Source organism: Pseudovirgaria hyperparasitica (assembly GCF_010093815.1).
Source record: "Pseudovirgaria hyperparasitica strain CBS 121739 unplaced genomic scaffold EJ05scaffold_2, whole genome shotgun sequence".
NCBI classification, from domain to species: Eukaryota; Fungi; Ascomycota; class Dothideomycetes; order Acrospermales; family Acrospermaceae; genus Pseudovirgaria; species Pseudovirgaria hyperparasitica.
In genome coordinates, this window is record NW_022985550.1 from 2,363,549 (window position 1) to 2,384,315 (window position 20,767).

At 48.9% G+C, this 20,767-nt stretch overlaps 6 protein-coding genes across 6 annotated transcripts; 3 read left to right on the forward strand and 3 right to left on the reverse strand.

Moving 5' to 3' along the window:
- The first annotated feature begins 151 nt into the window (after nt 1–151).
- EJ05DRAFT_207645 (uncharacterized protein) lies at nt 152–2,016 on the forward strand. Its single transcript, XM_033739796.1, has 3 exons — nt 152–1,226; nt 1,273–1,362; nt 1,417–2,016. Exons 1-3 carry the CDS (start codon nt 342–344, stop codon nt 1,963–1,965), a joined length of 1,524 nt encoding a protein of 507 aa, XP_033604822.1. The 5' UTR covers nt 152–341; the 3' UTR covers nt 1,966–2,016.
- EJ05DRAFT_461162 (NAD(P)-binding protein) lies at nt 2,016–3,409 on the reverse strand (the record flags this gene model as incomplete). Its single annotated transcript, XM_033742631.1, has 3 exons — nt 2,664–3,409; nt 2,264–2,595; nt 2,016–2,209 (listed from the first exon to the last, which is right to left on the reverse strand). Exons 1-3 carry the CDS (start codon nt 2,939–2,941, stop codon nt 2,016–2,018), a joined length of 804 nt encoding a protein of 267 aa, XP_033604823.1. The 5' UTR covers nt 2,942–3,409.
- A 10-nt stretch (nt 3,410–3,419) lies between these two features.
- EJ05DRAFT_448794 (xanthine dehydrogenase) lies at nt 3,420–8,350 on the forward strand. The gene is made up of 4 exons (XM_033742316.1): nt 3,420–4,045; nt 4,102–4,305; nt 4,356–7,788; nt 7,853–8,350. Exons 1-4 carry the CDS (start codon nt 3,821–3,823, stop codon nt 8,062–8,064), a joined length of 4,074 nt encoding a protein of 1,357 aa, XP_033604824.1. The 5' UTR covers nt 3,420–3,820; the 3' UTR covers nt 8,065–8,350.
- Nucleotides 8,351–9,743: 1,393 nt separating this feature from the next.
- EJ05DRAFT_535594 (uncharacterized protein) lies at nt 9,744–11,265 on the reverse strand. Its single transcript, XM_033749262.1, has 3 exons — nt 10,365–11,265; nt 10,198–10,275; nt 9,744–10,131 (listed from the first exon to the last, which is right to left on the reverse strand). Exons 1-3 carry the CDS (start codon nt 11,116–11,118, stop codon nt 9,965–9,967), a joined length of 999 nt encoding a protein of 332 aa, XP_033604825.1. The 5' UTR covers nt 11,119–11,265; the 3' UTR covers nt 9,744–9,964.
- Nucleotides 11,266–13,546: 2,281 nt separating this feature from the next.
- On the reverse strand, nt 13,547–16,371 carry EJ05DRAFT_507924 (DNA/RNA polymerase; the record flags this gene model as incomplete). Its single annotated transcript, XM_033747963.1, has 5 exons — nt 13,547–15,619; nt 15,747–15,914; nt 15,992–16,105; nt 16,168–16,173; nt 16,309–16,371. 5 exons carry the CDS (start codon nt 16,369–16,371, stop codon nt 14,006–14,008), a joined length of 1,965 nt encoding a protein of 654 aa, XP_033604826.1. The 3' UTR covers nt 13,547–14,005.
- A 1,173-nt stretch (nt 16,372–17,544) lies between these two features.
- On the forward strand, nt 17,545–19,307 carry EJ05DRAFT_473289 (uncharacterized protein). The gene has a single exon (XM_033743371.1). It carries the CDS (start codon nt 17,849–17,851, stop codon nt 18,869–18,871), a length of 1,023 nt encoding a protein of 340 aa, XP_033604827.1. The 5' UTR covers nt 17,545–17,848; the 3' UTR covers nt 18,872–19,307.
- The last annotated feature ends 1,460 nt before the right edge of the window (nt 19,308–20,767 follow it).

Sequence of the window (20,767 nt, forward strand, 5' to 3'; positions counted from 1 at the left end):
TGGTCGACTCATGGAACGCCGGCGTTGGATAGATGACTGTCGCTTTCACTAATTTGCGACCTTGTACGACGGCTTGCGCGCACCCACGTTCCAGAATGGCACTCAACATCTTCACTAGTGTCGAAGGTCGACACTGTGCCTCAAAGCTTCCCTTGGTCGCAAGTTGTAGCTTTGTCAACACCAAGCACGCAATTCCTACTTTGTCTTGCCAACACACCGTTGTTGCCAACATTGTTGAAAAGCATTATGATGCTTGTCGAACCTTCCAATGATAAAATAAATTTCGTGGTATCGCGAAATCGCGGCTCTAAGATCGCAGGACACGCTGCCAAAAGTTCACCATGTCATTACTCACCTTCACACCAACAGATGTATCTGTTGAAGAGCACAAGCGTCCTCACAGCGATGTATCATTCTACTCGAACAAACGACGTCGTATATCACTAGATCAGTATTCGCCGATTCAAGCCTCAATTACGGCACTCTTGCCAAGTCCGGCTGACCCACGCAAAAGGCGGTATAGTCTTTTTCGAGGTGGAGGCCAAAGTATTCTACCATCAGCAGACTTGGTCGATATATCGAATGACTTGGCTTACCCATCTGGTCTCGTGGAAGATATAGCTTCGAAAAGCCATGATCAGTTTCCGACGCGCTCGTCCATTACGACAGTCCGCTCTGTACTACCGCTCCAGTCTGTTGATATCAGCAGATATGACCTTGTCGAGATCGGCCTGGCGGCTAGCATCCGCAGCCGTATCACTGACCATTGTCTCCATAGAATCAGACAAGAAAGTATTGACCATGATCTTGTCGAGCAATTCGACCACGTTGAGTCTGAAGACAAATACTCCTCAGAACTAGTTGATCTCAACGAGAAGCGCCAATCGACGCAAGTTTCATTGCTTGTGAAGCTGCCGATTTCTCGGCCGAAGTCTCTCATCATTAAACTCCCCATACCAAGACCGAAATCACTAGTCATCAAGCTATTAGTCTCTATGGAAAAATATCAAGAGTTTAAAAGGGACAATACGAAGTCCAATCTACAGCCCTCCGACACTAGCTCCGAAAGTATACACATGGCGACGATATGGACCACGCAAAAATCTTCTCCAGGAATACCATGCAAGGTCCAGCGGCGAAAGAGAGATCGGCTTATATTCAAACTTGCACCGAATATTAATGCCCACCTTCCTCCTGATGTAGATATCAGCTCGCAAGAAATTCTCGTGAGTCAACAACCCATAACTTACAAAGAGATGGCTAAAAACTCAGGCCTTCTTCCCAAACCACGTGCAGTGGCCGAGTATCTGCTGCCGTCTAATTAGCAACGGTTATACAGCGTCTGATCTCTCTTCAATGTTGGCAAGTACATCGGATCGTTGCTATACCACCCGTCGATATGCTGACTCGTAGCAGAACTGGCACCGGAATGATGGCTGCCTCACTCGACAGTGCGCATCGTCGATATTAAGGAAGCCTACCTGCGGTCGGCGTCATGAGAATACGAGCGCAGCCGCCAGACATGTCCACAAGTCCAACAAAGATATATCCACAACGCGCCTTACACCTCCACGGGATGTGCCTCCTGCATCGCGCACTTTCCCACTACTTGCTTCCCTTGCTCAGGGAGTCACACACTGGCCGTTAGGAATCGAAGCACGGACGCTCACTTGGGCGATAAAGTTTTCTGTGGCGAATCCCGATCTGTGTCTAACTGTCAAAGATGTGAAATGGATTGTGGGCGGACACTTTCTAAGATACAGGGGTAACATGGAAGCAAGGATCAGACCACTTGGTCCGCAAAATGTAGACAAAGTGACCCTGACAGAATGGAGACATAGAGGCGGGAGATTGACGGAAAATGAAGGAGGGCGACATCTATCAAGCGGCTATACACTGAAGCCAGGAAACATTTGTCAGTTGGCTCAGCATCGGAAGATCACAAATGATTTTGCGCCAGATTGAGCCCTTATCAATACGTACAAGCGGACAAGATAGAGGGATAAGGGTCCTGATCACTGCGCCGTAAAACCTCCATCCACTGTGAGTCCTTGTCCACACATCCAGGAGGCATCATCACTAGCTAGGAAAACTGCTGCACCAGTCAGATCTTTCGGCCTTGCATACCCGCCCAGCGGATGCAAAGTGCTATAATGTAAGGCCACGGGCTTGTTTTTCATAAAATCATCAGTCATCGCACTCATAGTAACTGAATGCACGTTTAGCTCTAGCTTCAGCATGTTATAACCTCACAGAAACTTACAACCGGGACATAATGCATTAACACGAATCTTATGCTTTGCGCACTCAAGTGCCGCGGACTTCGTCAAGCCCATGACGGCATGCTTGCTCGCCACGTAGCAAGCACTCCCGGCGACGCCGACTAAGCCGAAAATTGAGGCTGTGTTCACAACACAGCCACGATCTCCGTTAAGATGAGGTTCTTGTGCAAGCATCTGCCTCACAGCGTGCTTCAGGCCCAGAAAGACCCCTTTCGTGTTGACGTTCAGAGTTGTCTCGAGGTTCGACAGCGATTGCTCCCATAATGGCATAGGGTGCGATGCCTCAGATGCAATGCCGGCGTTGTTGACCATACTGCTGCGACTTAGACAAAAGCAGCGAGTATGGCGAATCGACAATCGATGAATGAAACCTAGGCTTACATATCAAGTCGTCCGAATTCTTCCACAGCTTGCCTAATTAAGGCTTCTACCTCTTCTTCGCTTCTCACGTCACACTTTACAAATATCGCCTTGCCGCCATCCTTGATGATAAATTCGTGAGTGCTAATGTCTTGCTCGGACTTGTCCTTTGCCTTGGCGTTTATGTCAGAGCAAACGACAAACGCCCCTTCCTCGTGATACCTCAGAGCGATAGCTCTCCCAATCCCACTGCTTGCGCCGGTGACGATGGCGACCTTTAATTCGAGACGGCCAGTCATGCTGAAAAGCTATGGGTGTTCTGATGTATGAAGAGGGGATAGTGAACAAAAAATAAACAGGAGACTGGAAATGTATAGGTTGATGTGGTGGGATTGTTTGACAGTCTGTATACCGGTATATTGGACCCGAGGTAGACGGTCGGCCAGTCAAACCATACGTTTACCGGAAATGGGCATAGTGCACCAAGTACAGTATTTTGATAGCCATATGTCCTGTGGATGGATAAGAATAACAGACGATATTGTTTGCGGCTTACGATATCCCGCGATTTGAAGTCATTGCTGTCAGTAGCATGTATTCCCCAGCTACGTACAACAACTAGGATGTTCGGAATTGGAACACTCGTATTGCGGGGTAATTATTGACGCCCTTGATAGGTGACGTAGACGGTTCGTTCTATGAGGCGCATGACTAATGCGAAGAACGAAACAGGACTACAGCTGACCAGAGGCACATCGAAGGAGGACTACAGCTTTGGACGACGAAAGCGACCTAGGAGAATGGCCTAAATTTATCCAATCAACACTAGTAATAATTACTCGCCGCAAGCGTTACTGCTTTCTCTGAATCACATGATCCGATCCTGTCGGGTCCCTGGGCTAACTTCTCGAGCGCATCCCCGGAACGGACTTCGCCTACCTGCGAACTGGTGATAAGCGGCTCTCGCCAATCTCTGATTCGTTTGTGTTTCTATATCCGGACATCTCAAGCCTACATTTACTCGTTTGCCTCTGAGGCTTCATAGAATAGCTCAACCACCCCACTTGCTCCATCGTCAGACGCAGGCTCTCTTCATTCCACTTGACACACTTCTGTTTACCACCCTTTTCCTTCTCCACGTGCATTTGATACTTGATAACGCCAACGTGGTTGTGGTTATGGCACCAAGTCTCATAGAGCCAGCTGTCTCTAGTGAGGCGATACAGTCTCTGCAGTCGATCACGTCCGTATATGATGATACCCTCCGGTTCTATCTCAATGGTACGCCTGTAATCTTGGACACCGCAGATCCAGAAGTCACTCTGCTAGAATACCTTCGGGGTATCGGACTCACGGGGACAAAGCTTGGATGCGCCGAGGGGGGTTGTGGAGCATGCACAGTAGTAAGTCTTGAAGCAGAAGGAAGACTCACTCCGGACATCTACTGATAGATGCATAGGTCATATCACAATATAATCCTACAACGAAAACCATCTACCATGCGTCCGTGAATGCGTGTCTTGCACCCCTCGTCAGTGTCGACGGCAAACATGTTATAACCGTAGAAGGAATAGGAAGCGTGAAGAAGCCTCATCCGGCCCAGGAAAGAATAGCAAAGAGTAATGGCAGTCAGTGCGGGTTTTGCACACCAGGAATAGTCATGGTAGGGTATCCGTAAACAACAATTGACGATAGGGTCTGACAAGCGCCCAGAGTCTATACGCTCTTCTACGTAACCATCCTAATCCCAACGAACACGATGTCGAAGAAGCGTTCGATGGGAATCTTTGTAGATGTACAGGATACAGGCCGATATTGGATGCGGCACAGAGTTTCAGCGTGAAAACAATGTGCGGGAAAGCTTCTAGAAATGAAGGTACCGGATGTTGCATGAACAAGGGGAGTGGAGGCGGTTGTTGCAAAGACGGCGCCGACGGCATTAATGGAGACATGAAGTCAGTCAAGAAGTTTACACCGCCAGATTTCATCCAATACAAGCCAGAGACAGAGCTCATCTTTCCAGTAAGGTTACGGAAACACGAATTCAAGCCTCTAGCTTTCGGGAACAAGCGCAAGAAGTGGTACAGACCAGTCACATTGCAACAACTACTAGAAATTAAAAGCGTATATCCATCTGCCAAACTTATAGGAGGTAGCACTGAGACTCAGATCGAGGTAAAGTTCAAGGCCATGCAGTATTCCGTATCGGTTTATGTCGGAGACATCCCAGAATTAAGGCAATACCACTTTGAGGAGGATCATCTCAAGATAGGCGGAAACGTTGCGCTAACGGATCTGGAGAATATCTGCAGAGAAGCGATCAAGCACTACGGTGAGGTTCAAGGACAGCCGTTCGCGGCAATGCTCAAGCAGCTGCGATATTTTGCAGGACGTCAAATCCGAAATGTCGGTACGCCAGCAGGCAATCTAGCTACAGCATCGCCAATCTCTGATCTCAACCCGGTGTTTGTTGCTACGAATGCTGTACTCATCGCTAAATCTTTGGATAAGACGACTGAGATACCAATGACGCAGTTCTTCAAAGGCTATCGAACAACAGCACTCCCTCCAGACGCCATTATCGCAAGTATACGAATTCCTACGGCCCGTAGTGAAGGCGAGTATATCCAAGCCTACAAGCAAGCCAAGAGGAAAGATGATGACATTGCGATCGTGAATGGTGCACTACGTGTGTCGCTTGACAAGTCCCACACCGTCGAGGGCACCAGTCTTATCTATGGAGGTATGGCGCCAACAACAGTCCCCGCTCGTAAGACTATGGAGTACCTACACGACAAGAAATGGACAGAATTGGCTACTCTTGAAGGTGCTATGAACGCGCTCGAAAAAGACTTTGACCTTCGGTTTGGCGTCCCAGGCGGCATGGCAACCTACCGCAAGTCTTTAGCGCTAAGCTTTTTCTACAAGTTCTATCATGAAGTACTCTCGAAGCTCGGCGCTGCGGAGGGCGAAGTCGACACACAAGCGGTTGGAGAGATCGAACGAGATATTTCCAGGGGGGAGAAGGACCACAGCGCCGGTAAAGCTTACGAGCAGAAGATTCTGGGGACGGAAAGACCACATGTGGCAGCGATGAAGCAGTGCACTGGCGAAGCCCAATACACGGACGACATTCCTGTGCAAAAGAATGAGCTTTATGGAGTCATGGTGCTCTCAACCAAAGCACACGCCAGGCTTCTGGATGTTGATCCTTCACCTGCACTTGATTTACCTGGTGTAGTAGAGTGGGTTGACCACCGAGATTGCGCAACACCAGAATCAAATCGGTGGGGTGCGCCAGTCTGCGATGAGGTCTTCTTTGCGGTCGATGAAGTGTTTACTGCCGGTCAGCCGATTGGTATGATCCTTGCAGATACTGCGAAACATGCCGAAGCAGCAGCCCGCGTTGTCAAGATCGAGTACGAGGAGCTACCTGCTATATTCTCAATCGAGGAGGCGATCGAGAAGGAAAGCTACTTCGACCATTTCAAGGAGATTAAGACAGGCGACACAGAAAAGGCTTTCGCGGAAGCTGACCACGTGTTTACTGGAATCGCGCGTATGGGTGGTCAAGAACACTTCTATCTTGAAACGCAAGCCTGCTGCGTGGTACCAAAGCCTGAGGACGGTGAGCTGGAAGTTTTCAGTAGCACCCAGAATCCAGCAGAGACGCAAGCATATGTTGCGAAGCTCTGTGGAGTGCAGGCCAATAGAGTCGTAACGCGTGTCAAGCGTATGGGTGGAGGTTTCGGCGGTAAAGAGACAAGATCCGTCCAGCTCGCTGGTATATGCGCTACAGCTGCGAACAAGACGCGTCGTCCAGTGCGATGTATGCTCAACAGAGACCAAGATATCATGACCTCCGGGCAGCGGCATCCTTTCCTGGGACGGTGGAAGGTTGCTGTTAACAAGGACGGAAGGATCCAAGCCATGGACTGCGATATTATCAACAACGGCGGCTGGAGTCAGGATCTCAGTGGTGCCGTAGTCGAGCGAGCTCTATCTCACTCAGATGGTGTATACAAGTTTCCGAATATGTGGGTTCGCGGACGTGTCGCAAAGACCAATACCGTCTCCAACACAGCCTTCAGAGGTTTCGGTGGCCCACAAGGAATCTTCATATGTGAGTCAATGATGGTAGAAGTCGCGGATCACATGAAGATTCCTGTCAACAAGCTACGCGAACTCAACATGTACAAGTCCGGTGATAAGACTCACTTCAACCAGGAACTCAAGGACTGGTTTGTACCCCTAATGTGGGATCAAGTCAAGCAAGAATCTGATTACGAGCGTCGTGAACGTGAAGTCGAGAAATTCAATGAGACGCACAAATGGAACAAGCGCGGCCTTGCTCTCATCCCAACAAAGTTTGGTATCTCCTTCACTGCGCTTTTCCTGAACCAAGCCGGTGCTCTCGTCCATATCTATCATGATGGCTCCGTCCTGCTCGCTCACGGCGGCACCGAGATGGGCCAAGGCCTGCATACTAAAATGATCATGATAGCAGCTGAAGCCCTCGGCGTCCCGCAGGATAATGTCTTCATTTCCGAGACCGCAACGAACACAGTCGCGAACACTTCATCAACTGCTGCTTCTGCGTCCAGCGACCTTAATGGTTATGCTATTTGGAATGCCTGTTCAGAACTCAACAAGCGTCTCGAGCCGTATCGAGAGAAACTAGGTAGGGACACACCAATGAGTAAACTTGCCCACGCAGCATACTTTGATCGCGTCAACTTGTCCGCCCAGGGCTTCTATAAGACACCCGAGATTGGATATGTATGGGGCGCAAACAAGGGCATGATGTTCTACTACTTCACACAGGGTGTCTCCGCCGCCGAAGTTGAGATCGACACGCTCACGGGTGATTGGACGTGCCGGCGCGCCGACATTAAGATGGATGTTGGCCGCAGCATCAATCCGGCCATTGACTACGGACAGATTGAAGGCGCGTTCGTGCAGGGCCAGGGCCTGTTCACGACCGAAGAGAGCCTGTGGATGCGAGCGACAGGCCAGATTGCGACGCGTGGCCCTGGGAACTATAAAATCCCAGGCTTTAGAGACATCCCGCAGGTATTCAATGTGAGCTTGTTGAAGGACGTGCAGTGGGAGAATCTCAGAACGATTCAGCGGAGTCGTGGTGTTGGTGAGTTTACCTCTTCCTTGCTTGCCGTGGTGAAAGATTATGATGTGCTGACTATGTGTTTCAGGGGAGCCTCCTTTGTTTATGGGATCAGTAGTCTTCTTCGCAATCCGAGAAGCACTCAAAGCAGCACGTAAGCAGTTTGGCGTTGAGGACGTGCTTAACTTGCACAGTCCGGCAACCGTGGAAAGGATTCGTGTTAGCTGTGCGGATCCGATCATCGAGCGGAGCAGAGTTAATCCACAGGAGGGCGAGAAGAGCTTCTTCGTCTCTATATGAGAGAGTGGTTTGTGTATTCATATGGCTGGCGCTCGGAGCTGTTCGAAGGGAGACTCTGGCGTCGACGCTCGGCGCTGTGTAAACTAACAGAATCTGGTGTGTTCATCAATACTACAGACTCACACGGGCAAGACTGGAAATTAAGCTTGTCAATTTTAACTACGAGTTGTAGATTAGACAAGTCTAAACAGAGGTGGACTGGTGGCCGTCCTCCTGTTTTATGATACTACGAGCTTTGTAAATTGGTAACATATAGACCGACGCAACAAGAGGTTCCGTTTGACTGATATTCGTGTCTGACTTCCGCACGGCCTTATGTATAAGTCGCATACTGTGCATATCCATGCAGAAGTACCTTTCACCAGCTGAGCCTTTCAGTGATCTCGGAATTTATCTCAAGTTCAGGCCGCGCATAACAAACGGTCGGCCAAGTCGTCATCGGAGCAGGTCGATGTGTATCAGGAAGACGTGTCATGGTCACGTACGGCCCGGTCGTATACTATTATAGATCAATAGAGAGGTACAAGGAAGGAGAGACGTAGATCTTGTGTTGGCAGAATCTTTTGCGCATATTTCGATGCCTATCAAATTCGGTCCCTATAATTACTGCACAGTAGTAACAAGGATTGATCGTGTGTGAACCGTACATCGCACACAAGTCACGAAATATTAAGAAGCTGTTGGTTCTTGTGTCACCAAACGTGTTGATGCTGGGCCCGCTCTATCACTGGAATTCGTTTCCATCAAGCTCGCCTCCCACTCTGATGTTAGCAGCCATATTCCCATTGCTAGTCTAACTGCCAGTCCCTCACATGGAACATCCTTGTCAGATTAGCACTCCAACTTAGAGCCGCACAACGAGAGCAAATCTAGAGGAGCTGAATGAGGCACCGCTACTTACAGTTACATACATTGTAGGACACTATTATAAGAATGATAAAGCAGGGCATCTTTAAGGTTTGCAGTCGGAGAGATACAAGGAGGAACTAATACGGATGAGTATCTGGATGAGTGGCCTTATTGTTGAAATGAAATAACACTTTCCGCTGTTACTATAGTAAGCATTGACGACCAAATCGAACTGAAGCATCTTCTTGAGCATGTAGATATCCGCGGATTGTGGTATGTCTGGTCTCGTCACGTTCCTTCTCTTTTCGACGTAACGGTCTCGCATCTCACTCTTAGCAGCACTCAGACCACACTTATGCCATAATACACTCAACCCCTTCCCCTCAGTCCATACCACCACAAGTATTTCCCTTCCGATGGAAACTTGAGTCACGCACCTCCTCCGTACAAAAAACAAACATACCAGATTACTCCCCTTCCTCGCCCGAACATACACGCCTGCGAGAAAGTGCAACGTATGCCCTCGTTCGTCGGATCGCGATGTAATTTACTCACCAATTCTCCTGCGCAATACGGGGAGATTAGCATGTGGGATAAGCTGGGGACACGCCAGTGTGCGGTCTGTGAAGTCTTTGCCCCTTTTACTTGCTTTCTTGTGGGTTGGGGTGTGAAGAAAGAGATATAATGCTAGAATGGAAACATCCAATTCCGGATGGAGGGACGAAGAAGGAGATACTCGGACATGAGAACAACATGAGCCGGGGGGCGTCTGAGGATAGACTTATGGGATGCGTTGTATTCGGAAGAAGGCGGGGGTAAGGTACATATGTATTATTCGGCGAGCATGTATGCCATAGATTCTCGCATGTAGATAGATATACAAAAATAGCAGGTTAGCGGATATGTACAGAGCGCTGAAAACCTCCCTTTTTACTTTGGAAAATAGAAACCTTGCCCGGCCCCCAACCTCGGATCGACGGCCAGGACGGACAACGGGTTGGACCATCTGGGTCTATGATGGAGGGCCCATTTCTGCCTCCCCGCATGTAGTCTAGACTTGAGGAAGGTTCGGTGGGAGTGGCTGTGCAAGTGGAGGTGGAAACGGGTGTGTAAATTGAATTGGGTTCCTCCTTTCGAGCTTCCCTGCTACTCGAAGCACGGCGTTGCTATGAAGCCCAATGTCCATCCTGTCCAGAAGACATAGGGCAGCAAAAAGAGCTACAAGGGTATCAGTGGTCAAGAACTGTGTCAGGTGGCCGCGTGCGAGAACCCGGGAGAACCTACCATGAGGAGGCGCGGTTTCGACCGCCTCTTCGACGACAAGTCCTATATTTCTGAACCAGCCATGCTCTCTGCCTCGAACTACAAAATCTCTCCATTCAGCAACCGTTTCGTACCACAGCAGCACAACAAAAACAGTGAGAGCAAAAAGAGAATGAGGGGGAACGTACGGTGAAAACGCGGTGCAAGCAAAATCATAATAAGGAACGCGTGAGAGAGGTAATATATAGTGATATGATCCATATCGACGTCTGAGAGGTTCGCAAACATCAGGTCCAGCTCGATCGTTCTATGGCGTATATCATGCCAATTCGGACCGCACCATGTGAATGTGACCGCGTCGGGATTGTCGAACTGCCATGTACTGCGCCAGTCGTGAAAATCAGGGAGGCCGGATTTGCAGGGCAGTACACCCACTCTGTGTTCTCCAGTCTGGAGATCAACCCATCTTTGCAAGTCGGGATCACGGCGTGGATTGAGTAAATCATCCGGAATAACGTTATTAGGAAAGTCTCTCGGGTCGAGCACCTGGCCGACCTCCGGTGACCAGCGCCTATCGTCGCAGTAAATCTTGATCTCTGCGTGGGCCCAGTCGTCTTGGTATAGCCGACTGACCTCCTTGAAGGTCTTACGAACCTTGTCAAACAGGAACCTTTCAGATGGTCCAGATTCTACGTTGGATTGTTCGAAGATAAGCTTATAGGTATTAAGAAGGGGCGGCGAAAGCCCGCGCCCCATTTCAGTCGCAGCTATGCGAGCCATACGTATGGCCTCATTGAGAGCATACCTCGCCCTTGGATAGTCTTGGTCGCATGAATGATGGAGGGCATAACTTCCATCTTCATCTTCATCTACTGCTAGGGAGGGAATGATAAAAGTGCCGAGGAGAGCGAGAAAGAGCACTATACCAGAGGACAAAAACATCTTGAATATCTGTAAAGTACATAAGAAAAAATGCGGTTGCTAGACAGTAGAAAGACAAAAGGTATGTATGTGACTTATAGGATGCAGAACCAGATAACCTGAAACCTGAAGACTGCTATTTTAGATTTGGTTGAACTCGTCATAAGGCTAATCAGCTTTGGAAGTTTGGAAATCGCGCAAGGCCCACCGGCTTACCATTAAGAACATTCGTCGAACCTGACTGACCAGCTTGGCATTTTTCGTTTCACCTTACCCCCATCTTAGATTGTCCTTCTACCTCTCTACCTCTATATAAGGGTGTATATATTAATATATTTATGTTGGCTTAACAGAGAGTAATAAGGCCATACATCCTCTATCCTTTTAAGCCCTAAACTATTAAATTTAGTCTATAATAAGAGGAAGAGGAAGGTAGTCCCCATCTAATTAACTGTTATATCTACCTTTAATACTCCTATGTACTTTAGACACAACTATGAAAGCAGAACAACCTTAAGATAGGACGACAGGGGCAAAGAAGATGCGTGCACGAGTAGGTAGGTACCTAGCTCGTTAGGTTTTTTAGTGAGAAGGACGGATGTATGAATAGCTTAATGGAAGATCTAATAAGAAGCAAGTGATTGAAAGGGCTATTAACATTAATAAAATCATAGATTTCCTTTAGGCCCCAAAAAGTCTATACCCATTGACGGTATGACCAACCTCCAACGCAGTAAGAAAAGCTATCCGATGACATGATACTTCACACACACACAACCTCAACAACACAAAGACGCCTAACTGAAACATGTGCTGCATGCAGCACGAAGAAAAATTTTTCTTGAGACGAGCTCGGACCTCCAATTTGCATAATTGCCTGTTAGGGAGAGAGAGACCTCTAAGAAACGTGTGTTGTCCGCCTATTTTGTGATAAATCATGGCCGATCGTCCCGCTTTCGACTGTAAAAACAACGCCGCAAGGGCCGCCAGAAACGCGTGTTTAGCGCTAAGCCGTTCCACGATCTGCGACGTGAGCTAATCATAGAAAAGCTCATGCGTGCGTGTGCCATAAGTACCATCAATGACCTACCTGCCTCTGCTAAGCTTTGTACCGTTGCTTGGAAGCGTTACAAGAAGCTAAAGCTTTGATATGGTTGTAGTCTATTTCCAACCATATAAGTATTTCAGAGTTGTGTAGAGTACCTAGGGCACCTTCCTATGCAGATCACCCCTATTTGTTATTGTTGCCCGCATACTAAATATAGCTACCGCGGAAATAGCAAGGGCGCGCGACCGGTGACAGACTATCGAGCACCCTCAATTTCAAGCACCCCAATCTGACCCATTAATTAATAGCCTCGGAAGTGAATATAGTGCGGTACTTAGGATACATAGCTATATAAGCCACCTATACAAGTTATCTATATAAGCCACCTATACAAGTTACCTATATAAGCTACCTATATAAGTTTTTCATACGACTCCGGAGGTGATGTAGTTATTACGAATGACCGGGCGTAAGCACCCTTCGCTCTTCCATATCCTAACCCTACTAATCCTCCTGTTCTGACCCGAACCCGAACCCTCCTAACCCGAACCCTCCTAATCAAGGTATCTCAAGAGTATATGCGTAGATATGTGACTGGAAATCAGAATTAGCGGATAGGAATTTCGACCCCCCCGGGAGTCGGGACTACCCGGGCCGGGCTATCTATTATTAAAGAGGTTAGAGGTGGGGGTGCTTGATATTACACAAAACGAGGGTGCTCGATAGTCTGTCACTGCGACCGGGCGTGGCGGACAAGCACGGGCCAGACTGAATTTGCACTGGGTACTGTAGTTCAAGACTCCACAAACGATTGTCACGTACGAGGAGGGATGAGATCGAGCTGTTTCGTGTATATTTGCTTTGCTGAGAGGTAGGTGTTCTGGTCGGTACTCGAGGATGCTTGTTGTGTTCGAGGTATTTTGCGGGCGTAGAAGCAATATTTGGTCAGAAAAGGCCACCAATGTGCTAATCACGCGAGACAGGGTGTTGATGAAGGGTATGCGGTGCTCAAGCAAAATTGACAAGCAATCCGGTGCAAACGTTTGCGCAATATGCAAGGCTGTGCCGTGCGAGTTTGCCATAGCGTCCTGAGTGCGATCTACGATGGGATACTAGGACAGGTCTTGTTTGATCCTGATTGCTTGGCGATTCATACAGTATTGCCTGTGCTGTCATGCAATAGTAGCCTCACGTTCCTGATTCCTGACCTTGATCTACAGTACCCGTTCATAAGTTCCCGAGGTCATGAGGTTTTACACCCAAAATGACCAAATATGACCTTATTTATAAACCCTACGTTTAAAAACAGCGGCTAAAACTTACTCTAAAAGTTCTTAGGATTATAAATAATAACTAGAACTACCTTTTCTAAATAGATAGATGTTTTAAAAAAAACTTAGAGCTCTCTATAGATAGTAATAAACTCGAGATAGTGAAAACTTACTATTTTCTCGCATTTTATATGGAAAAAATCGACTATTTTAATCTTATCCGATTTTAAAATACTTCTATACCCACTCAAAACTCTATTTTAGAATTCTAAGTAGAAGTATCACCTTAGTTATAAATTATAATTTTTATAATTTTTAGAGTAAGTTTTAGCCGCTGTTTTTAAATGCAGGGCTTATAATATAAGTAAGGTCATTTTTGGTGTAAAAAGGCATAGACGCGGGAACTGATGGACAAGTACTGTACAATGCTCACGTGTATCTCTTTGAACAGTCGTTACGATTTCCTGGACATTGATTGAAACGATATAGGAGAGCGCACAGCTCTGTTCAAGCTGCTTCCTGTCACATGTCTTAGTGTGATGACTTGCGTGTATGCATGGCTGTCGCGCACAGCTGCGCCGCGCCGATATCAATCGCCCATGTCGTGATATCGTTCGTGCGCTTGCATTGCAAAGGCCGGCATCATCGCTCCGCAGATAGGACATGCAAGACTAGATATCGTGTCTTCGTCTGATACCCATCCTGTGTCTTCAATGCTTTTACGCATGTCAGTATTACTATCATGTATGGTGCTTTGAGAGGACAGGAGAATGCAGTCTTCGGAGCCGCGTAGGCCAGATTGCTGATCAGTAGTTGCAGTCGACATTTTTCGCTGTGGCGAAGTCACATTAATAGTCAACGAACCATGACTACCAGGAGAAGCTCCAACTTCGGTAGGGTGTCGCATGCTGTAATTGCCTGGTGATGGTTGTGGCGAATCCCTATTGTCTCCCGGCCCATCTGTGTCTTTGAGTCTCCACTGGCGGAGAACTGTATCTTGTTGCTTGAACATCTTGGAGATATCTCTTCCAGCAGCGTCTTTAGTGTTTCCAGCGGCTTCAACAATATCAGTGACTGCTATATTGATGAGACTCAAATTCCACCCACTTTTCTCTGGATGAAGTCTTCGAAACAGTGGTATCAAAGCCTCTGCAACCAGTCGCTCAGCAGTCACGTCACTCCTTTCGTTGTTATTGAAGACGAAATTTGGAAGAGGCTGCGAACGTGAGATACGTGCGAAGCTACGATTGCGAGAACCATCTGGATTTTGTGGTGGTCTCGGTCGCGTGGTAAGGCGGAGGCTTTTGGGGAAAGCTATCCACCTTTTCGGCGCGGGTATCTCCATTAACTCGCTTTCCGGATAAATGCCAGTCTCATCTTCCATGAGATCGATATGCATCCTATCTAATAGACTTACTGAGAGCATTCTCAGCTCTTCCAAAACCTGTGAGTATGTGTCTAGGCGGAGGTAACTATCCTCTAATGAGATCTGCCGTGGAACGTCCCTTGCTTGACTGATGTCAGACTCATCGATGCCGTTGACGAGGTTCCAAACCTTGATACCAATGCCCTTGGGAGCACCAGGACCGCTGAGAAGGTTCTCCAGAAGTTCAGGACACATGTTTGGGTAAGTCCGCACATCCTTTACGGATACGTGTGCTTTTGTATCTCCGTAGACAAGCCCATTGTTGAGATCAGCAGGCCTTCCAAGAACGAGATGTCGTAATTTCTGGGCCAGTTTGAAACCGATTCCTGGTATTTTGCCGACCTCATGGCCATCGATGAAGGAAGTGACCGAATTTTCGTCGTTACCTTCCGAAGTGTATGGAGGGATGAGAGTAGTCTGACTTTTTGGTTTGTGCAGATTTCCTACTAGCTTGGCGAGAAGCTTGGACGTGGATATCCCTACCGTAGAGGTGTAATTGTGCCTCTCTTCCAGTTGTAGACGTAGGAATTGCGCCAAGTGAGACCCCAGCACAAGCCGCAACCGGAGAGCCTCGTCTGGATTTGAGTAGTGATTTGGATTGGGTGATGAGATCCCCCGGCTTTCAATCCCATGCGTGTGTCCCGTGACACTGGTTGCATCAAAGTTGAATCCCGCAGTGGGGTCCGACCTATCAAGGCAGAAGAAAGAGTTTTGTAGATGCTGCGAATTTAGGAGATCGACATTGAAACGTATCAAGTCTGTGACGTCCAGAAACACCTGAAGTTGCTCAGTCAGTCCGAGCTTGCAGCGGAAATTGTAAATGGCATGTAATCACCCGTCCATAACATGGACGGTGTCACGAATGTGTGGAGGCAGCAGCAGCCGCGCTATCAAAACGACATACCTCGTCGAAGCCCAGCCTCTCCACTTTGCCATTCCACGAAAAGGACCGGAGGAAGTTGTACAGAGTTTTAGACGCATTGCGGAAGCGGGTCAGGTCTTCTCCTAGCACAATGATAACATCAGGACAGGTCCTTTTAGCATCAGTGACGAGTTGAAGCTTGTGTAGGCCCTGAGTAGTAGATAGATCAGCAAAAGCACTGTGTGTTTGTTGTGTCGGACAGTAATTAGAAGTGGAGGTGGAGGTACCCTGCGTCTTGCTTCATAGTTACACGTGACTATGATTTGTTTCTGTTGCACGGCAAGTGGTAGTGATCTGAGAGCAGGATTTTCGGCCTCGAAGACGGAAGCGTAGAAGCAATCCTGAAGGACGATAAAGTCAGATTGAATCTAGAGGCAGGATTTGGGCATGGGAGCCAACATACATAATCCTATGGTGCAGATACGATGGTTAGCAGGAAGTCACCCGATGAAATCCCAAAGGAGCCAAATATGCAGAGAGAGGCCAAAAGGCTTTTGGGGGCAGCAAGGCACGAATCAGAGCAGAGCGGACATGACAGACATACAAAGTGGAGGATGACGGACGAATCGTATGGACGAGTTGGTAGCCTTGCCAAAGGGACTTCCATGTGTGCATGCTGCGCGTTACCAGGCTCGGCTTGGGGAGTGTTGGAAGGCGTGTTGCGTATGTGGAGCAGAGACGGCTGGAGTCCTAAGAGTTCTTTTGATTTCTGCTATCAAACATGTATCGAGGCAAGAATCCCTGAAAGCTCGTAATCGTATCCTGGAGGACCCAGGGTCAGGCTGACTAGCACGGGGTTTGATGAATGGGGGCCGATTGGCCGGTTGTAGAGTACAGTAAGATGCTCAGACGGGTGACGGCTGAGTAAAGAAGATCACCACGATGGAAGGCGACGTTGAGTGTTTGAAGTTCGCTCGTCATGACGGTTTTGATGGTTGTGGTGCCGTTGGTATCGCCGTCAAAGATCGAGGACAGGCGCTTCAGGGAACAGTGGGAGTCAAGGAGAATGGGCGAGGAGTGGAGAGGAAGTGGTCTTGGCTATGGCAAAAATAAAAATAGAACAATGAAAATAGAAAAGAGGTTTGTGGCAGCGGTGAAACGGGGGGCTCCATAGGCTCCATAGGCTCTATAGAGGAGGATTTTTGTTTCGGAGAGGGGGGGGGGAGGGGGTAGGGTAGGAGTAGGAGTTGGGAGTGGATGGAGGTGGCTGGCTGGTCTGGCTGGTCTGGCTGCCACTCCAGCTACCTATAGAGCCAACTTGCACCATCATCGGGGGCCTGAGCAGCCAGTCTACCGCCAGTCTACAGCCCACCCGGCCGCCTCTCCCCCCCCAAAAGCCGCAACAAAAAAGCGCTTGCGACGCGTACTGTATCCAGCGCCCTATTTGCCTCTTGTTTTGCTGCTCCACACCCTCCCCCCCCCCAAACCCCTCAAAACCTGCGATGCACACGCCGCCTGCACATCTCGAGGGTGACGCTCGACCTTGCCACAGATACAGATGCGAATGGCCACTCAATTACCGAGTCATCTCCAGCGTCCCGTGCGTGTTTTGTTCGTGTGTACGTATACATGGTAATTATCTAGGCAGTAGTAGCAGTGTAGACAGTGTCGTGTGTTAATTAGTGTGTAATAAATAGTGAATAGGTAGAGAGAGGTGTGTGCGGAGTGGGCACTGGGTGGAAGGTCACTCCAGGGCCAGTGGTTGCGCACGTCCCTTCCTCCCAATGAAATCTAATAGGCGCTTTTTCGCTCTCTTCTCCCGCCTACCTACCATGGAAGGCGCGCTCGCTCCTCATTATTCATGCATGTTCCAGGTTAAAAGTAAACCTTCCCGCCCGCTATTAATGTCTATCCTCTTGTCGATATCATAGCCTTCCCTTTCCCTTCCCACCCTTCTTTATAATAGTCGTCTGTTCTGCCTACAGCCTCCGTCACTTCGCTGCTCTCATGCTTTAATAATAGCACCTCCGCTTTGCCAATACCTCCCCAAGCCTCACAGCTGCGTGTCATCTCTGAGACATCTGCGACTAGCCACGCTGCTCAGTCAAAGACATCTTGTTACCTGTGCCAGACAAATCAACATCATGCTGGCCATATCTACCTCGCTTCCTCCTCACATGGCGAAGCCATCAGACACTACTTCGTCTCGTGATTCACGACTTCCCTCCTCCACCATGTCTTCCTCTCTGGCCATATTACCTTCCGCTCCAGTTCCATCTTCTCTTTCTCTTCATCAACACTCTCCAACCACTGCGAGAAGACCAAAGCTTTCGCTCAACACCGCATCAGCATCACAGACCAGATCGTTTGGAAAGGGTGCAAGTCTACGCCTGGAAACTCTCTCGGCAGTATCGCCAACGGCCCGTAATACCTTCTCAAACGCCTACGACGCACCCACCCAGACACAAGGACGTCCTTCACTGAAGCTGAACACGTCCAATGACAACTCAGAAGTCGCCCAGGATTCCTTTAATAAATCCACTCCACGATACGATTCCGCGACAGCCTCATCTGCATCTTCGACAGAGTCTCTCACCACACCTCCACCGTACAAACTCTCACACCACATCACATCTATTCTTAGCAACAGCCCATATCCACAGATTCGACCTAGGAAAATGACGACTCGGCCTTTCTTCCCCCCTATCAAAAGGGTATCGTTCAAAGAGCCTCTTGTAGAAGAGATCACAAACACACTCTACACGGCAAAGCATTCAGACCTCGACACGTCTATTGCGTCTATCATCCCAGAGCCGCCCAAGACGCCTAAGGTGAACACGAACTGCGAACTCGAGATTCACACCTCCAGCAATATCACCGATACCTCTTCTGAACCACCAGCCAGATCACCTTCACCGACTCTTTCAGTCCGTAGCAATGACTCCACGCAGTCCTCGCCCATGATACCCTCAAAACGCGATTCTTCGGATTCAGAGAGCGAAGACTCCTGTCCCGAGACTCCGATCGCTGGCCGTCGTAAACGCAATCGGCTATGGAGGTGGACCCTGGCACCACACACTAAGTCTGAATCTGAATCGGAATCGTCATACTCCACTTCGTCCTCAACTTCAGCTGAAACAAGCCCCAGCGATAGCGATAGTGGCTAGGCTACCCTGGACGTCACATTTCCGACACGAGTCGATCTTATTTACAGTCTGACCACATCAGCAATCTACAACAACCATATGCATGAGCGAATTTGGCGTCACATCATCGGTAGCATTTCGGCGGGACTTGGCATTGAGCATTTTGCAACGGCGTACTACCTAATTTCATGGGATTTCTATGATACCACGCCTTCGTAGGGCATCTAGGGAGGCAAGCACATAACTGTGTTGAACTGTTCTGAGGAGCAGTGGGTGAGGGGTTCATCTAGTGGTTTACTTGTCTCGAGGACAGAATTCACTAGTCTATAATATACGTTATTGTGTGATGCAAAGGACATCTCATAGCGTGCCATTTTACCACCTGCATTTGAACCGCGTTCCTTTGAAGATCTACAGGTCCATGCTGTCACGACCGATTTGCAGTCAAAGCAGCCGGGATTTAGGAGTGCCGCTCTAACCCCGTCCACGCTTATCCATAACGGGCAAATCAATAAATGTTGACAAGGGGGGATGAGCAAAACTAGCGCTTGTGGCGGCCGCCAGAAGAACCGACAGACCGACCGAAACTACGCCAGAACCACCTACGGCTGTCGCTCCCTCACTCGGTCTTCCTTAGCGTCTGGGCATCTGTACTGGCATCTAGGCCACGGTCGCCTTACGGACGTAAATATCCTCACCTCTCACTCTTAAGGCATCAAGGCACGAGCTGTACCCACACCCGCCCCGCCCCGGGCGCCGGCGCGCTTGTTATAGTGTCCGTCATCCTGCTAGAATGATACATCGCGCAACGTGAATCTGTATACTCCATGATACTGGCTGACGCAGCATTCGTTCCTTTGCATTTGCCACTTCTACGTTCTCACGCTTATTATGCTAATAATAATAGTACTCGGGCACCGCTCATGCGCTCATCTATGTACCATGCAACGATCGCCGCGAACACCATATACACACATCCATTCCGTAGATGAGCGGGGGGGGAAGGAGATGTTGTTTCGTCGTCGTCGTCGTCATCACCCTACTCTCCCCCTCTCTCTCTAGAAAGAACATAGATCTGTGCACTCTTCCCTTCCCCCCTCCTCTCCTCATCCCCTCCTCACCTTCACCTAAGTCCTATCCCATAGCACGGCCGCGATGACATCGTTCAAGCGGGGTTGGTTCGGTCGGTCGGTCGTTCGTTCGTCCGTTCGTCATGGGTTCTGGTGTAGTCTGGTCTGGTCTGGGAACTGGTCGTTTGTCTGACGCTGGCTGTGACGGCATGAATATGGCTCATGGTCAAGCGTCAGCGTGCATGTGTGCATGTGTCTGTGTGTTTGTGTGTGTGTGCGTGTGTGCGGGGAGCGGTGGGTTTGTGAGCTTATCTTATCACATACCGTGATCGGCCGGAGCCGGGCTGGGTAGGGATGGATGGATGGATGGGTGATGGATGATGGAGTGAGTGAAGGAGGGGAAGGATTCTTGTGTGTGTGTGTGTGTGCTGAGAGAGGTGTTTAGGTAGGTACTTTTTGTTTGGAAGCATGCTACGTTGCTGTGTTGATGTGTGTACCTGTCTGTATGTATCAGTGTACCTACCTAGTACCTACCCACCTAGTACCTACATACCTAGACACCCGTGACATTCATCCACCCTTCAATCTGTCACGTCGTACGTCATACCTATTCTATTCTCGTCACCCCGCCTTCCCTCCTTCCTCATCCATAGACCCATAGACCCATGATCCAAACCGAGCAGGCAGACTCAATGTTTCGCCACTTTTCTCATCGTCAAATCCTCTGTATGCATGTCACTGGACCCTGGACGCACACACACACACACACACACACACACACACACACACACACACACACACACACACACACACACACACACACACACACACACACACACACACACAC